The 25,750-nt window shown below is 32.5% G+C and overlaps 1 protein-coding gene across 1 annotated transcript; it reads right to left on the bottom strand.

The window, feature by feature from the left end:
- Positions 1 to 389: 389 nt before the first annotated feature.
- On the bottom strand, positions 390 to 13,484 carry LOC111627843 (acid phosphatase type 7-like). Its single transcript, XM_023371500.1, has 12 exons — positions 13,327 to 13,484; positions 3,357 to 3,593; positions 3,093 to 3,272; positions 2,996 to 3,021; positions 2,833 to 2,930; positions 2,700 to 2,762; positions 2,489 to 2,603; positions 1,074 to 1,181; positions 899 to 1,003; positions 748 to 819; positions 542 to 679; positions 390 to 472 (listed from the first exon to the last, which is right to left on the bottom strand). The coding sequence occupies exons 1-12, from the start codon at positions 13,457 to 13,459 to the stop codon at positions 401 to 403; spliced, it is 1,347 nt and encodes a 448-aa protein (XP_023227268.1). The 5' UTR covers positions 13,460 to 13,484; the 3' UTR covers positions 390 to 400.
- Positions 13,485 to 25,750: the final 12,266 nt, after the last annotated feature.

Genomic DNA, 25,750 nt, shown 5'->3' with positions numbered 1-25,750 from the left:
ATTAATGTTTAAAGTCTCTCTGTGTATAAGTTACATTTACAAGCACAAATACATATATGTGTTTGTGTACACAACATATATGTATACACTCACATACAGTATATATGTATTAGTGTGTCTATAGATATATGTTATGTGTTATATAGAACTTGTATATAATACACAAAATTAATCAAAAATTAAATAAAATTGGTTATATTTTTTAAATGCATCACAAAACTTATTTACTGTATTCTATTTTAAAGATAATTTGATAAATAAGGCCCGTGATGATCTTTATGTATCAAGACTTTATCGATNTATATAGAACTTGTATATAATACACAAAATTAATCAAAAATTAAATAAAATTGGTTATATTTTTTAAATGCATCACAAAACTTATTTACTGTATTCTATTTTAAAGATAATTTGATAAATAAGGCCCGTGATGATCTTTATGTATCAAGACTTTATCGATCACTTCTCCTTCCTAAAAGACATCATGATTATATAAATAAAAATATTAATAAAAAATTAATTTTTAAACGAATAAACATACCTTATCTACCGAAACCTGTTCTAAGTATAGATCTGTGGAGTTGTAAGCTGTTAAACGAGTATAACTAACATCACGACTACGATATGCTATATAATTTGGTTGAAAGTCTAAAAATATAAATTGTCCTCTAAAATTTCCCTGTAAAACGAAAATATTTCTGTAATTAATAAAGCAAAAAAAGAAGAAAGAAAAGATTTGATACGTACTGCTGCTCCACTGATGATGTAAATAGGTGCACACGGATTTATATATGGATTATCTTCTTTTGGAGTACAGAGCTAAATAAAATAATTTATACATTTTTAAATCAGTCATTATTATTAAAATATAGAATATTTTTTTAAAAGTATGATTTACATTATTTTGATAAATTGGATAAGATCTCTCATAATCGTGTTCATGACCCGAGAAGACGATATCTACTCCATATTTAAAGAAAAGGTCTTCGTATTCGGATTGTAACTAAAAATTAACCAAAAAAAAATCATTTCAAAAGAAAGATTTTAAATTTTAATTAATTATTTTAAATTACTTTATAATCTGGGCAAGCTTCAGACACTGTAGTTGAACAATAGATCGGTCTGTGTCCAGCTACGATTATCCATGGCTGTTGTTTTCTATTTTCTCTTTTGTTAGCATTCTAATATAATATAAAATGACATTAAACATTTAAAAAGTTAGACCAAGTAAATTTTATACATCTAAAATGTATATAAATTATTGTCCGCGCAGCGAAAGAGTATACATGAACCAGTCTGAGTTGAAGGGTCTTTGCCACAAATGATAGATTGAAGGAAACATGTGGCTACCCTCTGAGAGTTGAGACAGGGATTTGATCTTAATTTTACATTTCTATAACGTTCTTATACTATTTTTTTTTTTTAACTATTAACGTCATATATACAGAGGCATTTTAATGCATAGGCAAAATAGGCGTGTGTCTGCGGTGGCAAATTTTGAGGGCCGACTAATTTCTACAGATGATTTTATAATTACATAATTATTTACACATTAAACGTTATGTTTGTATATTATAAACATAATTATATACAACAATAACAATTTAATAGTTGATTTCTATCTAAACGTAAAGTAAGACCAGTAGCGGCATATATTATTTTACTGTAAGAATACTGGTATACAGGGCGCCGGGATTGGAACTGATATATTTTAAATCGCTGCCAAAATTCAGTGCATAAAGATAAACGCATTTAATGTATTGCACGAAGAAGAGCAACTGTGTAAGTTTTCCCTAAAATTAATTGAGCCATGCGGAGAAATTAGTTGTGATGCTAAAATTGCAATTTTCAAAATGGCGTCAGATCAAGAAAACGTGCAAACTGTATGATAGTATTCTGAGACAAATTCCTCTGTGTAAGTGCTGCAAAACTTTCATCGCGTGTTTGTAAAGGATCCTCCATCACGAAACATCAATAAGACATGAAAGGAATGGCTCTTTTCCGCGTAAAGTGTGTTGAAAGGTCACGGAGGTGGTAGATCTGATTGTCGGTCTGGAATGTGGAAGTGATCAAAGAGGCTTTCTAACGAAAGTTCATTTGTCGGGCATGCAACTCGCCATACACCTTAAGACGCCGAAGATATTGCATATCTTTTATTGTAGTTCTATCTAATTTCAGTTATAGTCTTTGAAAATGTTTCAGTCTCAATCCGGACACTTTGTACAATGAAAAAGCCAATAGTGCTGCTACAGTAACAACATATTTCTTAAATGTCAGTAAGCTAGGTACTAAAATAACACGTGCTTATTACATACTTTATTTTCATTTTTCACTGGTCAAGTTTAGATTCCATGTTGTACAGTAAGATCCAATAGAGTTACGAAGTGTCTAAACGTCTAGTTTATGTTTTAAACATGACCAAATGTATTTAAAAATTTTGATTACAGACTATGTTCTATTTACAACTAATTCTTAAGAGAATAATTACTTTAAGGGTGCTCTTTAGCCATCTCCATTGATTACTATTTACCACATTTCTGTCTTCTCCTTCGTAGAAGACTTCAGTAGAAAAGACAATGAGTAAAACTTTTCCAATTTTATAACTGTAAAAGATATGAAGAAGATTTATATATTTCGATATATTAAACAGAAAAAATAAATCTCCGGTATAAAAAAAAACGGGCTGAAAATATGCTCACGAATAAAACATATTATCGAATTCTCCAGGCATGTCGAAACGCACTTTAAAGTTAGTAAAATTGCTGTTAAAAAATACATAATTAGTTACATTGTTAAGATATTTAAATTTTAAAGTAATAATTTATATCGTGCCCGTAAGATTCATGATTTCCCACTGATACGAGGTATGGATAATAAGCGGCGATCGGTTGTATCTCGTTGAGGAAATTGTCTCCTACTTTTCCACCTTTCTGCAATAAACAACCCGAAATTTATCTCCTAATAAAAATTTAAAATTAGATAATAAAATACTTACCGACTCTAAACAATAGGCAATATCACCTGAGAAAACAGTAAAAATATTAGAATTTATACATAAGTTGGACTATCAAAGCAATGAAGAGCAAACAAACCGTTATGAAAGAAAGCTTGCCACATTCTAGTTTTGGCTTCCTTAATTAACCAGGATGTAGTGGGACTACCTTCTCCCAAATCGCCAAAAATGATCATTTTGGTTTCCCAATCGTTACCTTTCGGTAAAGTAGTAAAATTGAATACTTCACTCCAATTTTCTTCGCTACCAACTTTATAATCTATAAAAATTATTCATGAAAATGGTTCAAGAAATTAGGCCAAGACTATAAAGTTATAGATTTTAAAGATAAAATTCTTTTTACAATATTTAGTATTTTGAGATAATCCTTTCAATGTAACTTTATGGACACGTTGAGATTTTGTACCGGCCCACATAAATCTAATAACGCATAAATCGACATAGTAATCATCATTCACAAGATTTTGATAGGTTCCTTCAGCTTTTTGAGTAAGCGAGTTATTTGATAAACCATAAAACACTACAGTTCGATTAACATTGCTTTCGGTGCTCCACATGATTGTCATTTCATCTGGATTTTCTGAAAAATATAAAAACTTTATAAGAAACTATATATATGAATAATTGCTTAATATAAAAAGACTGTACTATTATTTTATAAAAGATTTAATTTACTAAACGAATGAACCAATTTATCTTCATTTTACACACTGTTTCTCTTCCATCACTACGCTTCCATATAGTTTTTATGAATTTATTTACTTCAGATTATTTATTTATATGATAATAATTGTAATTCAGGGCCATGCCCCTCTGGAGAGTTTCAAATTAGTAGTGTACATCATACTTTTCCTGCTAGCAATAGATTCGTGCGGGTTATCTAACTTCTTTCAGGGGAAATATTCGCAATGAATATATTAATACTGTTTTAATAATACTGTATATAATTCGGAATGTAAAAGCAAGAAGTATCGCAAATTTGTCTTATTGGCACGCGAACGTTAATAAAATTAAATGAAATTAATGTTATATCTATCATACAATAAACTAAGTTCTGAGTTTTAAGTTATTATCAAAGGATTATCAAAGTAATTAATTCAGCTATGAAGATTAGGTAATTATAAACAAACTCAAGCAAGGATAGTTGAACAAGTGATTAGCAAATGGAATAGTTTATTCAACGAATGTAAACTTTATCAATTTCTCTTATTAGTTTAATTTAGAGTTGGCGAAGACCAAACTGGAATAAAGTAATTGATAAAGACCAGAAAATGTATGAAAAATATAGAGTTTTTTTTTTTATAATAAATCGATAGAACCTCTAAAAAATTACATGTCTAATAGCTAAAACTTCTATAAATTTTACTTTCTCGGCTATTATATATAATAGGAAGATTATGGCGATCGGTTAAAAAGTGACCCTTACCCAAGATTTTTATATTTTTTCTATTCAGGGGATCTTGAAAGGTCGAGAAATGCAAAACAATTCGGGGTTAATATCTGTACAAGTCGACCCTTTTATAACACTGTTGATAAGTCCGTTTTATATGAATTCCATGTTGTACGAATCACTTAGATTTTACAAATACGTGTACCGGGCTGTGAACAATTCACGTATCTGTAAAATCTAGGTGACTCGTACAACATGGAATTCATATAAAACGGAATTATCAACAATGTTATAGGGTTTTGTTCATCCGATTTTGTTCATCCTATTTGAACCTTAACCTCATCATTACCGCGTTTGGAATACAGATATTTTAAAATTTAGCACTTTTTTTCAAACTAAATAAAATTATGAAGGTAATCAATAATCTGGCTAAGAATCCAATCCTCCGCCTTTATGACAAAATGATGAATTTTAGATGTCAAAATAGAATTGATTAAATTGATAGTAAGTCGGTACGTATGCCTAAATAAAAGACTTTTTTCAATGAAGAAATTAATGACACCTGTAAGCGACATATGCTAAATATGTATTATTTAAAATATCAATATGTAAGTCCTCAAACATGAGGTTTATACGTTTATTAGTGATAAAGTATATTAAAAATCGCAAATAAAAATAACGAATTCAAATGGTTTTCTTCTTAAATATAAAAAATTGAATATTATTTACGCAAGAATTTAGTTAAATAATCTCATTAATTTCCAAAAAGTAAACCACATTGACTAGAATTTTATCAATTTTTAAACTACTACCATTTATTTTTTATTCGACCATTAATCTATTTCTGTTTCAATTTCCCTCAATTCTAGAACACTCTGTCTTTTCTCTTCGAGCAATTTGTCTCATTGTCTATGAATAAAATCAGTGATATTAGGCGTGCAAATTTATTAATCAAGCAGTTAATGCCGAACGAAAAATGTTCGTGTTCGTGACTGTTGATTCGTACAACTAATTAGTTTCTTCTTTGTAACATTCGACTCTATACATGATATCCTCTTCGTTGAACCCACCGATGGCAAATATCATATCGTCAATAACTTCTACGGCAAAGTTACTTCGTACTGTTATTATATCGGGTACTTCTGACCACGTATCGTTACGAGGATTGTACTTCTCTACAGTTTTTAACCTTTCGAAGCCATTAAATCCACCCAGAGTGCACACGTGATCTTTGAAAGCGATGCAAGATACACCATTCCTTCGTCTTCCTCATATTTGAAATTAGAATCCATTGGTTCGCCTGCGGGTTGTAGCGTTCGGCCGAATCAAGGTAATGTTGTCCTGTAAAACTACCGGTGATATAAATGAAGCCGTGTACAGTTGTGGCATCGGCATCGCTTAGTTCCATATGCATTAATGCAATCATCGTTCACTGATTTGTTCTATAATCGTATTTCTCGGTGGTTCTGTGACGATATTCCGCATTATATCTACCCATGGCGTATATCAAATCGTCTAGTACGGCTACACTCACATAGCATCGTCCGCAAACTCTTTCCACTCTTTGCTGATGGTATCTAAACATTGGCATCCGCTGCAATGATTCTCTCTATTAAATGCACCAATTATATAGATATTGATCGATTACTGCACATCTGTGATAAGCTCTTGGACCAACAGGATCAACGTCACTCATCTTTACCCATCTGTCTATTCTGGGATCGTATGTCTTGATGTAATCGGTTGGAAAATCAAAACTCCATCCTCCTATAACAAAAATTATTTTGTGAGGGATGCGAGGCAAACCTAAATCTGGGATTAGAATTTCTTCGGATTTCTGGCTAATCGATTAGAAATTTTAATGTTTCCATTATCAGAGGACAGCAATCTTGTTTTCTGTGCCGTGTGGATGTGTTTTCACAGTTTACACGAAAAATCAAAATCGAGAAGGCCTAGATAAATACTTTTCAACAAAATAGGCATATGTTTCTTTCTTGTGGATTTCTGTCCATCTAGCGCAACCGTGTCCCAAACTAATTTTTCTTCTTTAACGTTTAATTCGTTACAATTCAAGATGTTTACTAGTTATTCTCTTGTCATTTGCATCAATTCTTCGTTCTGATTCGAGATTTCTGTAAAATTTCTCATTATATAGTGATGGATCGATTGTTTTAAGAGTGTATTTCCGTAAGTTTTTCCTATGTTTTTAATAGAAACGGAATTTTTTGAGTCTAAATGATCTACCATATAGGAGCAACATTCATCCATTAATTTTGAAAACAAATACTCATCGGCGGCAATGAAAACTTTGCGACACATTTTCTACGTTCACTTCGATTTTTTCCGCAATAAATATAATCTATGATATACTAGAGGACTTCTTTGTCGATGTCTTTTAATGGAAATTCTCGTCTTTCATCTCCGTCGATTGTATTGATTAATAAGATTTCAAAATATTAGGAATACGCAGACATGAGGCATTTGTGCACTGGAAACTCTTCTCCTTTTATTTTAAGGATTGCATCACGCAAAAAAAAAAATGTCCTAATCTCTCATTTTCTTCATTATATTTAATGAATTCTGGCTGAAAGTTTTCACTACTTTTGTAGACATTTTTCTTATTGTTGTGATAATTGTAAATACATGACAATTGCTTTTGCATAATTTATATTTAAATATCAAATATTAATTTACTTACTTTAAATTTGAAGGTGCAATATTTAATATCATACTTTTTAATTCATTTTTTAACGTTGAAAAATATTGTCTTTTCGTCTATAAACTTTGGAAAAACGTGAAGTCCAAAGTGATTAAATTCTCAGTAGATAAGTTGGTCACTAAGAGGATCTTTTTAATCGTATCCACCGTCAGACCCGTAGTGGGGATAGCTGGGTGGTGAGGAAAAACCCGATAAATCCCGTACTGACCAACTAATTACATCAATAAATTTTGATTTAATTATTTTTGGGTTTTACTTTTTCGGCTGTTATATGTATATATGTTGCAGCCAAATTGTTAATTTAGCCACTTTACAAAGCGTCTAGCCGTTTCATTAAACGGCGCTGTTTAATAAAGCTAATTAACGTTCAGCCACTTTACAAAAAGAGTAAATTCCGGAAGATTGAATGACATGTTACGTTCTACAGCACGATTGGCCGTTTTATAATGCAGTGTTAGATAAACCGCCTGATTGTCATATTAACTTCCTATTCTTAACACTTGAGGAGCAAAGAGGCATTCGCTAATATGGCGTCGTGCATTACAGATTAATTTCATTACTAATTATTCTAAACTTTATTTCATTATAAACAGTTTAATGGAATTATGATCACATTATATACGCTTTAAAGCAACAGTGAAAGACATTGTGATGTGCAATGAACGTTGAAGTGTGCGTTTGAAAACCGAAATATTGCTTTATTAAAAATGACATTTGGCACCGATACCAAAATTCTCGACACCACTGTTACGGCTTTTGACGTCGGAACGACTACTTGACGTTCCCGATATCACTTTCCATAGCCAAATAATTATGAATGTAAAACGTAGACATTGAATAAAGGTTTCATACTTTATTGTGTTTCGTCTACATACAAGATTAAACGGTAATCATTTGAAAACGATCGATCTACGCACGCTTGAAGGCAGTTTCTGTACATGTAATGTTTACGGATATGTATTTGAAGATTTGATATTAATTCATTTATTGTTATCATTAATACGTTTTGTATCCGTTTCGGTATTATTCTGAATTGTCGTTAATAATTATTATTTCTACTAGTAATATTAATCCTTGCTATTTTTATTTTCCTTAACCGAAATTGCTGTAAAACAATTGATTCTTTTCCCATTGCACTGCCAGATTGCATACTGCAGATCCTGTTGTAAGGTATATTCTAGGAATTACATCCTTGCTGCTTACGCGAGTAAGGCTAACTAAACCTTAGAGTGACGTCTGTGTGACGTTTTAGTGACCAAATATTGTAATTTACTGGGAATATTTTCAGATGTTTTTCACATTTTAACAGGCCATGTTATTCTCAATCTGACAAAAATATCGTGCTACCGCAATCGCTTTATTGATCTATAGATCGAAGTTACACTTATTTTATATACAGATTTCTTTGTATGAGTCTCAATTTTTACTTTTCCGGCTGTTATAAGCTTATATATGAAAGCAGGCGATCGATAAAAAAAAAAAATACCCTTCTTTTAAATTTATTACATCTATAGACTCGGGACACTTTTAAATGTTGAAAAATGCAAAAAATTCGGGTTTTTTTTTGTATGTATGAATGTTATTGTGTGTGGGAGAGGCACGATTTTGTTCACCCTGTTTGAAGCTTAATAATTCCTGTGCTTTTTGTCGGAAATTTCTGAAATTTTGTAGGACGGTTTATGTATTAGAGAGATTGATGATATTAAATTTTGGTGACTTAAGGTAGAGGGGGTGGGGAGATAACGGACTTTAGGTGTATCTCCAATAGGATCGGACTTAATGACGATTTTATAAATTTCCACTGTCGTCCGTTGTCTGCTTGTCTTTCCTTACTCTCGAGAACGGTGTTACATAGACGAAAGCCGTGATCATGTATGGAAAGCTTAGTAACGGGAGGTCCCAGTTAACTATATAAGAACTTCCGATGCAAACCGAAAATCATGTTATTTTAATTCAAACATTTTTCTCTGACAGATTCTATTGCACATCATACTTTTCCTTTAACAATAGAGTCTATTGTTAAAGGAAAAGTATGATGTGCAGGGGCAAGCCATTACTAATTTGAGGTGGAGAGCATATATTTTAAATTAAATACATTAAAACTATGATTAAAAATTGCAGCCCACCATTGTGACCATGTCAAATAAATAATTTCTCGTTATCCAAGTACAGTATTTTAATTTTTGAGTAATCTGTCACTTAACAACAGTTGTTCTCTGTGAATAAAAACAAAACAAAAAGCATCTATTTATTATTATTTTAATTAATTTTTATCTTTAGTTTTCCATCTTTTTTATTAAAAATTACAAAGCTATTTTAATAATTTATCATTTAATGTATCCATCCACCATGCCATTTGGTAGAGAAGTTCATTCAGCTTGAGTGTTTAATTGGACGTCGTAATCCCTACCCCTATGTGCCTGCATACTTTGCGCGAAATGGAAGGCGATTTGTAAAATAAAGTTTTAACACCATACTGTATGTGGTGCTAAGGATGATTGGCCAAAAATCTATGTCATGTACACTTGGAATTTTGGATGCTGCGTGTTGATTGGCTTTTACCAATCGCCACGCAAAAATATACTCTTTTGCCAAAGTACTTGAAGGCGATTTTACTGAGTATGACCAGCGACAAAGGCGATTGAATCGCCTTAAAATCGCGCTAAGTGGAGAGCCAGCATAAAGCTGAGGACCAACGACCAGAATTGACTTCCATAACTGTCGTTCTTAACGGCCGTAATGGTCTTCTTGTTAAATATTCGTTCTCCTAAACTTCCATTGAGTTTTCTTCAAATTTGCGACCAGCATTTGTGCCAATGTGATCAGTGTTTTATGCTCTTTGAATTACACAATACTACGAGACTGCGATTCCTGGTAATTTTGTGGAATACAAGCCTGGAACAATGAGGGACAGGATACAGAGCTGTTCCTGGGTGAATGTAGTTATTCTAATGTCATCTGCATGTGCAACTGTCATAGTAAAATGAGGACTCCAAAACATATAGAATATATTGTATCGAGTGTTGAAAAAAATCATTGAACTATTTGATAATAACCGTGTGATGCAAAAAATCGAGGAGGAATCGAGTAAACTCGAGAGGCTTGTTGCAATTGAGCAAAAAGCTGTCCTAGAATAGCAGATTGAAATACTAGAGAAGTTTAATTTCTTAGATGTAAATAAAAACACCCTGAACTCCCAAGCCATGACGTATAGTGCGGTTCTACAGTCTGGAAAACGCGTTAAATTTCCAAATAAAATACATCCGTACACCTCAGGCAAGCATGTACTGTTGGTGACAGAACCGATACGAAAAATAGCGATCGTGTTAAGAAACGCTTACAGGAACAAATTAAGCCCAGTCAACTCAAGATTGGAGTAGACAAAATTAGAAGAATCGGGGGTGGCGGGGTAAGAGTCGAGCTAGAAAAAAAGGAGGATTTAAGCAGCTTGGAAAGCTTCATTAAAGACAGACTGCCAGATATCATCACGAAACTTCCTCAAAAGAGGAAGTCCCAGGAACCAGGAAACAGTAACAGATAGCATTTATTATCAAAATGACATAATGAATGAAAACATCACAAAGGAGCAATTTGTAATGGATTTCAAAATCAAATTTGCTACAGGAAAGAGGTAAAGCGACTACAATAATCTAGAGGTTGAGGTCACACCTCAATTGAGGAAAATCTTATTAATAATAGAAAGAATAAATATAGAATGGTCTCGATGTAAGGTAGCGGATTTTTTCCGTCTTACAATGTTTTCGATGTTGTATGTACGGACACTCCTCTCGCAACTGTGAGTAACAACACAGCACTTGCAGTCATTGCATGGGAGAACATGCTTTTAAGGACTGCCCCAAACGTGAGGAACAATCTAGATGCATCAATTGTACGCACCAGAAATCAGGGAAGACTAACCACAATGCTCGCCATCCTGCTTGTAAGATATACCTCAAAATGAAGGCCAATCTAATTGCAAGAACAGACTATGGGTCAAGTTACATCCGTTTTCTTAGGGAGAGGCATTGCTGCTTCCTCCCTATTCTGTACAGAGGTACACAATTATGACTTTATACTCGTGCAGAAACCGTACTGTCGGCAGGGCGTTCCTGCCGCCCTGCCTTTTTACTATACCGTTATCAAGGGGTTTCACAATTACCCTTGGGCCATTATTCTGGCCACTCACAGTAATATAGCTATTTTACAGCATTCTTGTTTTTCTAGCGAATTGGTTGTTTGTACTGAGATCAATGCTCAGGAACAAAAGTATATTATTGTTAACATATACTGCCCCTATAATGGCGACATAAACCCGATCCTTAGGAATGTGCAGAATATAATCGATAGATTTCCCAATGAACAAATCTTAATTGCTGGAGACGTTAATACTCACTCCCCAGCCTGGGGAGGAGAGAAGCTCGATCGTAGCGGAGAAGCCTTCGAAGAATTATTATTTCGAAACGACCTGCTAATTCTAAACAACAGCCGTTCCCCTCCAACTTACGTCAACAGTAGGTATCATAGCTGGATCGATATCACCTCTTCCTTTACCAATTGCCCAGCCAGATCACCCATTGGAGGGTCCATAATGACTCTAAGAGACCACAAATACATTTCTTTTAATATAGATAGGTCAACTCAAACCAATCAGAACAGTAGCAACAAAATTCGGTTTAATTACAGGGTAGCAAATTGGGACCTGCTTGCTGAGTTTCTCAATTGGGAATGGCCCTGTGAGGATGTGAACAATGAAAATGAAGCTCGCACCTTTGTGGTGACATCTGTCGAAACCATCAACGCAGCTTGCGATCTGTACGTACCAACCATCACTCACAAAAGACCTGTTCTGTGGTGGGACTCTAAACTTATACAAAGGACCTTATAAGAAAATTGCGCCTAGGCCTTCAAAGGAACATAATCCACTTACTGCAGGAAGCTTAACACTTGTCATGCACGTAGATTTGTTTTTCGATGGTAAAGACAGACAATTCTACATGATTATTTAAAATTAGCAATAGAATCGTGCCCATCATCTATCTGTTTTCAGTGGAAAAGATTTGAATCGAAATAACGCAACTTTCGATTTGTATTGAAAGTTTATATATAGTTAATCGGCGACTCCTCTCCCTAAGCTTTCTATAACTGATTTTGATGTTCATGTATGTAACTCCGTTCTCGAGAATAAGGAAGGACAGACAAACGGACGGACGGACGGACAACAATGAAAATTTATAGGTCTACAATGTTTTCAAATTGCAGCCTAACAAGTATAAAATCTATATTTTTCCTTAATTAGAATTCTTATTTAGTTATTTATTATATTTAAAGTTTCAATTAAATTACTCTATAATTCTATTTTAAGGATTTTTTCCCAAATATTTAAGGATTTTTCTGAATTAAAAAAAAGTTCAAATTACATTTTTATCGAATTGTTAAAATATGAATAAAAGGAAATTGCATGAATAATGATAACAGGAAGTACGATATTTTTATTGAATGACGAAAGTGACCGATTTTTAAAATAATAATTTGTAATATTTTAATAACAAAATGTCTTCAATTCTAATTATTTAGTTATCAGATAATTCATTATTTATAATCAATTAGATAAAATAAAATTAAAAATTTTTATCACCTAAGTAAATTAATGCTAAATTTGCGGAAATTTAAAACTTCCGATCAAATTTTTCATATTAAAATATATTTGTACCACTTTTAACCGCCTTTATTTAATGTTAAAAGTAGTTATTTTAAACCTAAACCTATGAGAAAACAAATGATTGTGGACTCGCAACTGACCACGTAGAGTTTTGCGGCTTTTCTTCACCTAAATAGGGGTCAATATCCCATAGAAAATCCTTCCATAAGGTGACAGAACGTCTATATGATGCCTTGCCTTATTCAACCGATCCAATTCAAATCTATTTTTAAATTGTACAGAACACACACACACAAAAAGAAAACCTAAAACCTCGCGCAATTGTCAATTTTTAAACCTTTATTGATCTTAAAATCGATTGGATAATTTTTAAAAAAAATCCTCTTATAAATGAACTTTGAACTCGAAAACGATTGTTACATTATCAGCTATCGATAATGTAACAATTAAATTATATTAAAGATGACTTAAAATATCGTCTTTGTAAATGATATTATTCATTTAAATTTGTATAATTAATGAAATAATTAATATAAGAGCATTACCTGTTGGTGATAAGTGAATCTGTTGGGGGTGAGTATTGACACCCACGAAAGTTATTAACAATAAACTGAAGACTGTAAACAGTTTCATGACGGAGAATGAAAATAATAGTAACATTGATTCACACTCAATCATTTTATAGCATCAAATCTAACGCATGCTCATTCAAAACATATATTTCATGTGATCAAACATTCAATAAACCATCTTCCTTAAGTATTTGATAAACAAACAAATAGATTTGACTTTATCTCTTAATGAGTCTACCTGATGTCTATGAAAGCCATTATTCACGTCTAATAAACGTAACGATAATTAATTGTAATTAAATAAATTAAACTTATTTTACGTAATGACAATATAAACAGTATTATATAATCATTCTATACGTATATAAAAATAATTTATACGCTCGAAATTATCGTTTAGAATTCATATCAGCGTGAACCGAACAGCTGTTTAATAAATAAATTACTTAACTGATAATTTAAAACGAATAAATATTATTATAAAATATCTTTAAAGATTTAACACGTTAATTATTAATAATAAAGAATTTTACGAATTACAAGTCGACCCCCCCCTATAACACTGTTGATTATTCCGTTTTATATGAATTCCATGTTGTACGAGTCACTTAGATTTTACAAATACGTGAACCGTTCACAGCCCGGCACACGTATTTGTAAAATTTAAGTGACTCGTACAACATGGAATTCATATAAAATGGAATAATCAACAGTGTTATAGGAGGGGTCGACTCTATTTTTATTAATTTTTTAAGTTTAAACTCGTTAACTATTGTTTTCTTCTTACTATTATTGGTTAAAAAAAAAGAATTAATCCTGTTTTTCTTTTCAAATTGATGTTTTTTTATATATTTTTTAATCTTTTTATAATACATCTAAAATAAATGTCAGATTAATTTCTAAATATAAAGTATTATAAAAAGTAAACGTTTTCTGTTATTTTTTGAAAAGCGATTGTTTTTAACACTTTCTATTTAAATATAATTTAATAAAACTAAATGTAACAGTACTTAAATAAATAATATCAAGTATAAAATAATAATTAAATTAAAATCCGAATTTATAGTGACAACTCTTTTAAGTAGTGTGCACCTATTATTTTCTTCCTTGTCTAATAGATTTTATATATATATAAAAGAATTGATCGAAGTAAAGATGAGTATTAAGAGATCTCTTTAAGAGTTGGAAACAATCTTCTTTATCTGTACTTTGATCCTATAAAGTATTTTCTACTGTTTGTTTCTAACTTTTCACATACAGTCGACCACCTATAACACTGTTGATAATTCCGTTTTATACGAATTCCATGTTGTACGAGTCACTTAGATTTTACAAATACGTGTGCCAGGCTGTGAACGGCTCTCGTATTTGCAACATCTAAGTGACTCGTACAACATAGAATTCATATAAAACGGAATTATCAACAGTGTTATAGGGGGGTCGACTGGTATTTCTTTTCATTTTTCGACTCCTTTTAACAGACATAAAATAAGAACAAATTGCAAATAAGAAATAGAAACTTAATACGAATTACAATACCTTTTTTTTTCAATTAAACATAGATCGAAATTCAAACCTGTGTTTTATTTCACTGAAATTTAAGCATATATAAATAATTATTACATTAGTAAATATTAATATAATAATAATTAGTCAATCGACTCCCTATAATTTATCGACTGATAGCGACCAGTTTGGAAACATCTGCTGTAAACCACAGGGACAATACAGAAGTTACGATAAAAGGAACAAATTATCCAATAAGATATCAATAAATAAACAGTATTTAATCCAATAAATATAACTTTTATTTATTAACCACATCATGCCAGAAGTGTGTGGAAGCAACGAAGTGTAACAAGTAAGAGGAAGAGTGTAATATTGAAAATTCGGATGAAAAAAAAACTTATCGCAAAGCACTAAAGCGTGGCATATTAAACATGGCCGCCAGATGCCACGAGTGGCATCTGGCGGCCATGTTTAATATACGGAAATCGAGAGTGTGCGAACAGCAAATATAATTTTTATTTTATTATACAGTATTTACGTATTTTATTTATTGTTTTCGTGTTTTAATTTATTATTAGTGTATTGCGTTAATTTTGCCTTAAACTACGTGTGTTTGCTGTTTTAACTTTAACGAAATGAGTATTTTTTAGAGTCCGAGAATGGATTAATTCGCTTTCCATTATTTCTAATGGAAAAAAATGGATCCGGACTTCGAACGGCCTCTCGGAATAAATTAAATTCGAAATAGGGGAGATCCTTGTACCTTGGGACACCTTGTACTTCGGGACAAGCTCGTCATTTGAAAAATAATACATTGAGAAGTAGTAAGTAGCGATATCTAATAGCTATTTCATTGCAACATTCAGAATGCATGACGTAAAGTCGGCCATTTTGACTCGTTTCACCGCTGTGACACGTCGTGTGATTTTTTGATAGGTGTTCGTTTTTTTTTTGCAATCCATTTGGATCTTGGTTTTAATCGAAATCTTTTGAAATGAGTAATTTAATAAGGTACAGTTAGTTGATAACTACATTCGTAACCAATTATTTTAATAAATAACATTGGATTTCTGTAATTAAAAAATTATAACCATACTTTGTTATAAACAAGAGAAAATTGTACCTTGGAACAGTGAATTTTTTGTACCTTGGGACTGTTCCAAGGTACAAGGCATTGCTTTTCTCAACTATTTATTTAATATATTATTACCTGTCGATTCTGAGTGCACGAAGATTACACCTTTTTTGAAAATTACTGTCAGAAATGCGATATTAATTCTAAAAAAGTTAGTAAGTAGTAATATTTGTGACCTATATTTGTAACGACTATTGTTTTTCTTAATACAAAAATGAGATTATCTTTGGTTTTCAATCATTTAAATACCTTCTACAGAACATTTAAGTTTTATACTTACCTACATTTCCAGCATATGGAATATTTTTGTTAACTGATAGAGTTAATATTGTTATAAAGGACAAGACTTGGATAAACTATTATTTTTTTTCATCTGGCGGAAATCAAGATTTACAAAAACATTAGAATTGGTTCGTGTCCCAAAGTACAAACAAATATCTGAAGGTAATTATTTGACATTTTCTCATAAATAAAATAGTATAGGGTCACGCGTTGCACCATATATAGTGATGTTATCAATTACTAATAGAAATATTCAATAGTCATAGCTAAAGATCAATTTGAAATTAAATTATGAAGGTTTAAAGAAAAGTGTCCCAAAGTAGAAGGATCTCCCCTACGAGAAATCACTTTATATTTTTCATATATACGAAGTAGAATTTTAATAGAAGTAACAAATAGAATTAGTTATAGTTAAAGAAATAGAAAGTTAATAAGATAAATAATTACTTATTTTTTTCAGGCTATTAAAAGAAATCCGAAGTCTTCTATAAATCTTTATATATTACAATATATTTCGTGCAAAAATCTTTATTATTCATGGCAATATTTACAAAGTTTTAAAATAAATTATATTAGAAATAAAAGTTTCCTTTTTATATTTACTCCATAACTTTATAAAATCATCATTAATAAATTATAAAATTCTGTATAAATCCAACAAAATTGAGCAAGACAGGAAGACGTTAATATTTCAGTTCCGGATATCCCGAGTATAGCATAACATAATATTAAAAATTGATTACAACACTCATAATTTCTAATAGAGACTAAAATATAATTAAAAGTTATGACAATATAAGACTAAGCAATTGAAAGTGACTTAGTAAGATTATGTTGGGTTTTAACATAAAAACCAGAAGTACTGTTTTTATAAAAGCAGAAAATACCTTTATTATTATACATTGTCCAATTCACTAATTGAAAATCTTTATTAATCAGAATAACACAACCCAATCACAATACTTTTAAAACTGTATCATAGGTTACATAAGTGTACTGTACACTTTCAAATAGAAAATTACACATACGGGATAATTTAAAAGTGGTAGATAAAATTTACTTTACGGATGATCAATTATTAAATTTACAGTAAAAAGTGTTAATACACCCCTGTCGATTCTCAAAAATATCAGAGTTATTGAAAAAAATCTTCATTTTAAACGAGCAATTATTTATTATGACATCGTTATAATGCCAGGTTGTAATTTTTTGTCACAATGCTCTCAATTTTAGTACTGTCCTGCCCCTTTACATCATACTTTTCCTGTTAACAATAGAGTCGTGCCTGTCATCTATCTAACTCTGTTCAGGGGAAAATTTTTGAATTGAAATAACGTAACTTCCCCTTTGTATCAGAAATTCGTATATAGTTAATCCGGGCCTTTTGCCTCTAATTTTCTCATACTTGGTCTCGTCTTTCATATATCTAACTTCATTCTCGATATTAAGGAAAGGCAGACAGACGCCAGTGGGAATTTATTTTTGAAGATTATAGCCCAATCATTTTATTTTTGGGTTGTATAAAGGAAAATATGTGCCCTGTTACATTCAAAATCATCATAATGCTTCGTTAATTAATCGAATTCACGAAGCTGCTTCATAAATACGTAAAAGACTGGAACGACGTCATAATATATTGTACAGTACAAGTAGACCCCCCTATAACACTGTTGATTTTTCCGTTTTATATGAATTTCATGTTGTACGAGTCACTTAGATTTTACAAATACGTGAGCCGTTCACAGCCCGGCACACGTATCTGTCTAAGTGACTCGTACAACATGGAATTCATATAAAACGGAAAAATCAACAGTGTTATAGGGGGGTCGACTGGTACGTTCTTCTATCATCCATAGATTCGAATGTAGCCAGAACTATCCTGAATATGTGTACAAAGTTTGACAGAAATTGGTTCAGCCGTTCTCATATGAAACTCGAACAAAACGGACAGACAAAAAGGCAGACAGACGTGAATTCAATTTTATATAATCATTTAAGCATTATATCATTTAACGTAATTAAATATTTTAATTTTTTCGAAATAAATTACACATCATACATAATATTTTCCATCTTATTTCATGTGAAAATGAAGCCAAATGGACGGAAATTGATTATATTTAACCCATAAACTAAACAAATAGTTTTATGTTACGTTTAATGAAATTTACTCAGTTTTTAAATTCCTATATCATATACATTGAATACGATTAATGAGATCGTTAATAACGATAAATAGGAAATTAGAGAAAATTCGTTTAGTTGTTAATGAGTAATCTGAGTATTTTATTAATATAATCAATAATTCTTCATCTTTTTCGTTTTACAAATTAATTTTATTCTGTTTACTTTATAAATTGCCTCATTTTAAAAAAAGAATAAAATTCTACAACAGATTAAGATGAAATTATTCATTTTTTACTGTCAGAAGTTTGTGGAATTTCTCATAAAAAAAATAAAATATTCAGTCGAACTTTAAACAATGGTCGCTTCTCAACAGAGGCCATTTTTTCAGCTTGGTATGTAGCCCATTGTAAAGATGGTCCCTCTTGTCTTTATTTACTTATGTATTTTTGACAAATGAAATACAGTAGACCCCCTATAACACTGTAGATAATTCCGTGTTGTACGAGTCACTTAGATTTTACAAATACGTGAGCCGTTCACAGCCCGGTACACGTATTTGTAAAATCTAAGTGACTCGTACAACACGGAATTCATATAAAACGGAATNAATTTTTTTTTTTTTTTTTATTAATAAAATAGCCGTCTTAAAGATTTTATTTTTATTAATTAATTTATTCCTTTATCTTATTTAATTAGGAAATGTCTTAGACAATGGATTTTCTCTCCCGTAAACAATAAAACAATAAAAACTCCGAACAAATATTATAATACAAAAAAGGTAAAATAATTAAAACGTTACGTAAAAGTTAAAAAGTACAATACAATAAAAATAACGAGCAATTATTTATTGTGACGTGTGATCACAATGTCGGGTTGCAATTTTTAACCATATTTTTAATTTATTTAATTTAAAATATATGCTCTCATATTAATATTATTAGTGGCTTACCCCCTGTACATCATACTTTTCCTTTAACAATAGAATCGTGCCGGTTATCTATAAATGAAAAATGTTTGAATTAAAATAACATGATTTTCAATACGCATCGGAAGTTTATGTATAGTTAATGAGAGCTTCCTGTCCTAAGTTTTCTATATCTGGTCATGACTTTCATGTATCTAACTCGTTTCTCGAGATTAAGGAAGACAGACAAACGGACGGATGGACGACAGTGAGAATTTATAGATCTATAAGATCTTTACGATATTAATAATTTAAAAAAGGTGTAGATTGAGGTTAAATTTCGAGTATTTCGCTAATACGAAGCCAATCTGACCGCACGTGGCCATTGTGGTATTTATAATACATTAATCGATCGAAGTGTTTAATCCGTTTATTAAATGAGGTGAGTCCCAATAAAGACCTAGCAACATTCGGGTGATTAGTAGACGGTAAGTTACAGAACTTATTTAGATATATTTTGTTAAGTTCTTTAGAGAATTTTTTTCTAGAAGGGAGAAGACCAAATCTGTAAACAGTAATCTATAGTGGATTGAAAGTTGGTGTAAAAGATGGAGCGTAAAACTATTTTGGAAGATATAGGGTGGTAAAAAAAAACCGTCGAATTGCAAGCGATTTGATTACTCTATTTGTGTGACATTTAAATGTGAGTTTATTGTAAAAAAATGACGTCAAGATCATTTACGGAGTTGACATATTTGATTTGTTCATTATAAATAATGAAGACTTGGAAGAGGATGGTTCTTGTTTAGAAAAGAAGGCATAGCGACAGTTTTTTCGATAGTAATGTTTAGATTGACTCTTTTACATAGTTTTGACAGCAGGTGATGGTCAGTTTTGAAGTGTAACAGGCTTAATATTAACAATAACATTAATAAAATTATATTCTCTTATGGATTAATCTCTTAAGGATTATGGAAGTAATATTTTTATTTATTCTTAGAAAGAAAAATGATCTTTCTTTTTATAATAATGAAAAAAAAAATTAATAATCTATGCTTTGTTTTACTGGCACAAATTTAATTATTTAATACTTTGTGTTCAAGTTAAGTAAAATCAGTTTAATATAATGACGGTTATTCTTATTTCTTAATCACGCTTAATGTTATCTGAAGGTTTAAAAATTTCTATTTAATTAACGATAATTAATTAATAATCTTCAGATAAGGAGAGATTTTAAAGCTCTTTTCGCGCTATAATCCTCAATATATGTTTGATAATGACTACGCATTATCAGACTTAACCAGGGCTTTAAACATTAAACATTAATCGTCTTAATCGTGATTTTCAGTGTAGAAGTTTAAATTTTTTTAAACTTCTACACTGTTTAAATTTTAAGTTTAAAGTTTAAATTTCGATAACATACAGGGTGAATTACTATTAAGTAGTTATAATTAATAATGAGTCTCGGAAATCTCCTTTCGTAGTCTGCGGTCGTTCAATGATACACAAAGCATTCGCAATCTCTAAGACTACACATTTTGTTTATAAATGTGTACGTTATTGTATACCCCATATTACAGGATGTCGGAGAAAAGAAAGAGCGTGACTTTACCTGAAGGAAGCGCCAAGAATCGAAGGATGAACAACGAAGTTGGAAACTTAGCAGCATTTGGAAGAGGAGGATGAGGAAAGAAGTACATTTTTTTTTTTTTTTTTCATTTGGGGATCATCACTTCCCTATACAGGGATCAGAACACCCCGCACCGCTGTTGCACGACGGGGTTGAAAAAATCCTTTATTCTTAACTATCAATAAACACAATGATTAAACAAAATTACAAAAATAAAATAAAATGAAAACAAACTACTGGACAACTCGTCCAGGACTATTTACAATTGAATAGTTTTACTCTTAAAAATCTTTCTAAAGAAAATCTGAATCTCTTTAAAAGTCTGTTCATTTCGAATAAGGTTATAAATACTACAAGGCCAACCTAGCCCCTCAGCCAACGCAATCATTTCCAATAAGTGTCTCTGATGTTGCCATTTAATACACTCAAAAATTATGTGTTGCAAATTTTCAATATCTTTTCCACAAGTACATCCAAATCTTGCATCTAGGTTAAAACGCCTTTTAAACTCACCAAGGCCATCATGCCCTGAGAGGAAAATCAGCACCATCCGATCGTAATTCAACCATTTCATTTGCTTCAATCTTTCTTCTATGTTAGGCAAATAACAAAAAGTTTGCCTGCCCTTATCACTATTAGTCCAGTAATCTTGCCAGATTTTGATTGTTTGATTTTTCAAATACAACTTGGCCCAACATTTAGGCCTAATGTCAAACTCTATTTGTTCATTTTTAATCGCCTCTTTAGCCAACTTATCAGCTCTCTCGTTTCCGTAAATTCCAACATGAGCATGTACCCATTTAAATTTAATACTGTTAAACAACCTTTCATCATAAAGAAGTTTCTTAATATAATAAACTTGTCGATGTTTCGAATTCTGACTAAGCAGAGCCTTAAGGGCACTTTGAGAATCTGTACTAACACAAACATTATCTTTCCTATTGTTTTGAACACACCATTCCACTGCTCTACTAATGGCAAGAAGCTCAGCCTGGAAATTTGAGCAATATCCTTCCAATCTAAATTTTTGATTGAAAATTTCTTCATTCCTTTCATACACCACAAATGCCGCTCCAGTCCCCTCTTCTGTCTTTGACCCATCCGTATAAACTTCAGTTCTACACCTTTGCTGTTTCATTTCTTGTACTTTAAAACTCGTTGCTGGATGTGGCAGNTCTTCCTCCTCTTCTTTCTTCTGCAACCTTCAGTTCTTCCAAATTCTTCTGTATGCTGGACACCATCTTCTTTAGTTCTTCACTTTCAGTTAAAAGTTCTATAATTGTTTCAACTCTCCTTAATATCTGGGGAATATGATCCCTTGTCCCAATTTTGGAATGGGCATTAGCCACAAGATACTCATGCAGTTCATCTTGAACCTTTTTGGCGGCAATGACCTTATTGCCGTGCGATCCATCCTGTCGACTTGGCAGAGACGGAGTTGATGCCTGCCTGTGTCTCTTCCACAAGCCCTTCTTCTCCCCCTGTCCGGGCGAGAACCGCAAAGTGTGGTGGCTTACTTGCCATCGCACACAACAAATAGCCTTGAAAAAGGCTTTTAACAAGTCGCAACTACCTTTGGCTTCCCTAAAAGGTACTAACAGGCCGCACCGCGTGGAGGTAGGTAGTCACTTTCCCAAGAGCTCAACGATAAAGCACGAAAGATCACAGAGAAAACGCTCCGGAATATTCGCAAATAAACGCAATCGGAAAACTCACAATGGGACCAGCGGCCCGGAAAGAAGTACAGTAGATCCCCCTATAACACCGTTGATAATTCCGTATTATATGAATTCCACGTTGTACGAGTCACTTAGTTTTTACAAATACGTGAGCCGTTCACAGCCCGGCACGCGTATTTGTAAAATCTAAGTGACTCGTACAACACGGAATTCATATAATACGGAATTATCAATAGTGTTATAGGGGGTCTACTGTACAAGGATAGGGATTTAAAGGGGATAATTATCAAGTTGGAGTTTCCTTTAGATTATTTCTCTATCAAGAACAAATAAAACAATTAAGCTTCTCACTTAACTACCTTAAAGACCGGAACTCGGTCGTAAAATGAGAAGTGTCTATATTAAAATAATGTATTATCTTCTATTATTTATTATTGTAAAATTCAATCGTATGGATCGAAGATAATTAATCCATTCATATGCTTTAAAATTATTTTAATATTTCATATATTTCTCGTATGACATAAATTAGAGTTTTCGAAACATCGATCTGTAATGAAACATTTGCCGATTCGCACGAATTTAATTTAAAATAAATAAATAAAAATTTATTTATTTATTTTAATAACATTCGTACAAAATTATACTTATGTAAACTTATGTTCTAGGCAATAAGGCAAATGAAAATAAAATGCAAGAAACAAAATATATTTCCAAATCGCACTTTGAGTTGTGACAAATGAACAGAATCTCAAATTTCAAAGCTCATTACAAGATTTAGTAACTAAGTTATTACTGCACATAACAAGTTGGTAAGTAAAAAGGAATGGGAAGATTTTATGACGACTCCGACTCCGGCTAAAACACCAAAACTCGGACTCCACAGCCCTGATATATACAGTAAATGTTAACATATAATATAGCATAACATAACAATTAAAATTTAACAGTAAATGTTCAACATTCACTGTTGCCGACATACATTTATTAACACGCGGTAGAGATTTATTCCTTTCGTGGCAGCTTGCCAATGCTGCCAACGTTCGTATTTCTCGGAATCAACGGATTCAGAAACTGCAGGTTGTTCCTTTGTATTTGGATGCGGTCGACTACTCGTCGTTTCTGTATGTGTTGCATTTCCGGTCATTTCAAGAAGCGGGCAATTTTTCGTGTGTGTTGTTGTTTGTTGAGACATATCTTCCAAAGCGAAAGGTACCAGTTTTGTCACTAGTGAAGCAGGTTTGGTTGTCGCTATTACGGCACTCACCCTTACTGACAGCTGTCCTCTGTTCTTGTGGTGTGCTCGCATCTTTGGACCTTCTGTACTTCACAACTTGGATTTTCTGTGTATCTCTGGCATTCTTCAGCATCCTAACACATGCCTCTACAGGATTCCTAAGAAACTCCTAGCCCCTTCGGGTGTAATTAGCTGTATCAAAAATTTCTGTGCTCAGTGTCTCATTTTTTGGATACTTGCACCAAACTGGTGAAACAGAACAAGGGACAACTTCTTGTTGAGTTTATGTGTTCTATTTGTTTTACCTAGTCTAGTGAATAGGACACCTTTCTTTTGCTAACATGACTTTTGACAGAGGGACTTCTCCGTTTGAACATAGGCTTGCCGCGTTTACATAGTGGATGAACTAAAATCTGTACTACACGACACTATGAACAAAATTCATTATTTATAGTGCCGAGAGAATTATTGACCTGTATGACAACAATGTTGTTCTCCAGCGTTTTGGGAATACGACAGAAAAAAAAAAGAAAAAATATTAACTGGTGAACAAAACAAAAAGCTAATTGAAAAGCAGAATGAAGTGGTATTTAAAATGAATGGCTTGGCAATCGAAGGGATTAATAACAAACTTGAACAAATTTTAGCTAGGGATTTCAATCAAGATATAATTGATAGAAAAAATACCATTTTGGAAAAATTGATAAATTTGATTACAGTAATACCTCGAACTTACGCGATAGATGGGACCGAGCGATAACCGCGTAAGTGGAATTCGCGTAAGTCGGGGTGTAAAGTAGTGACCTTTTAGCAGAGTGGGAACAAAAGAGGCGCGACCTTATCAATTGGACCCACGTGCTGTCGGGTAATACCACTTGAAAGCTATTGACTTGTAAACAAGGGAAAACAAAGGAAGCGCCGGCTTTGTTAATTGGACCCACCTGCAGTCAGACGCCATATGGTAAACAAACGAACGTAAACACGTGGCGGACGTTTGTGTAAGCTTCACTCTCGTCGGATGACGGCGGACCTGAGTGTAAGCTGTTTGGGCAAGAAGGGGTTGTGATTGGTCGGAAGTTCCCGTCCAAAAAACCCTTAAATTGCGGGGCGAACGAGAGAAGAAGGGAGAAGAGACTGGTACACGGTAGTCTCAGGCACTTGGAAAGCCCGCTGAGCGTAGTGTTCTCCTCTGTTAATCATCTCAGGGACGGGTTAGTGCAGAGACCGGACCGACCGTGCAGTTGAGCCAACTCCACAAGCTGACTGAGGTCTCTCCAAAGGTTATTAGTTCCCAGACGCCAATCTGGCACGTGAGTCACCACGCATGGTTATCCTGTACATATACTATGTTTTCTAACTTGTACTTTCTACTACTGTAAATAAACTGTAAATATATTCAATTTGAGTGTGGAGGTGTGCTTTCCAACGAGCCTGATTCACTACATCGAGTCGTGATTAGGGAATTCGATCCCGGTCCTTATTTCTAATCCCGGGATTTCGGGATTATACTTATTCAATCCCGGGATCCCGGGATTATTTCGGTATTGAGGGTTAATAAAAAATAAGAAAATCTTACAGAAATCAAAAATCAAAATTTAGACAAAAATCAACGTATTTTATAATATAGGGGAGACCGGGGCAAGATCGGCATGTTAAGCTTTACTTAAATTTTGTGTAATAAATACTGCTGTAAACTGAAAAAAAAGCTTTGCATATTGTCTATTGGAATGTTACCTTACTATAGAACTGGTTAAAATCAGTTTGGAAATAAAAATAATTAAAATAATTACAACTTTACAAGAAGAGAGAAATTGACGAAGTTGCCCCGGGTATAGGGGCAAGATCGGCAACTTCTCTCTTTTTGTAAAGTTGTAATTATTTTAATTATTTTTAT

The sequence above is a fragment of the Centruroides sculpturatus genome, unplaced genomic scaffold, assembly GCF_000671375.1.
Source record: "Centruroides sculpturatus isolate CEXI.00-Female unplaced genomic scaffold, Cexi_2.0 scaffold475, whole genome shotgun sequence".
Taxonomy (NCBI): Eukaryota; Metazoa; Arthropoda; class Arachnida; order Scorpiones; family Buthidae; genus Centruroides; species Centruroides sculpturatus.
Note: the sequence above shows the minus strand (reverse complement) of the source record. Positions and strands in the feature narration are given on the sequence as shown.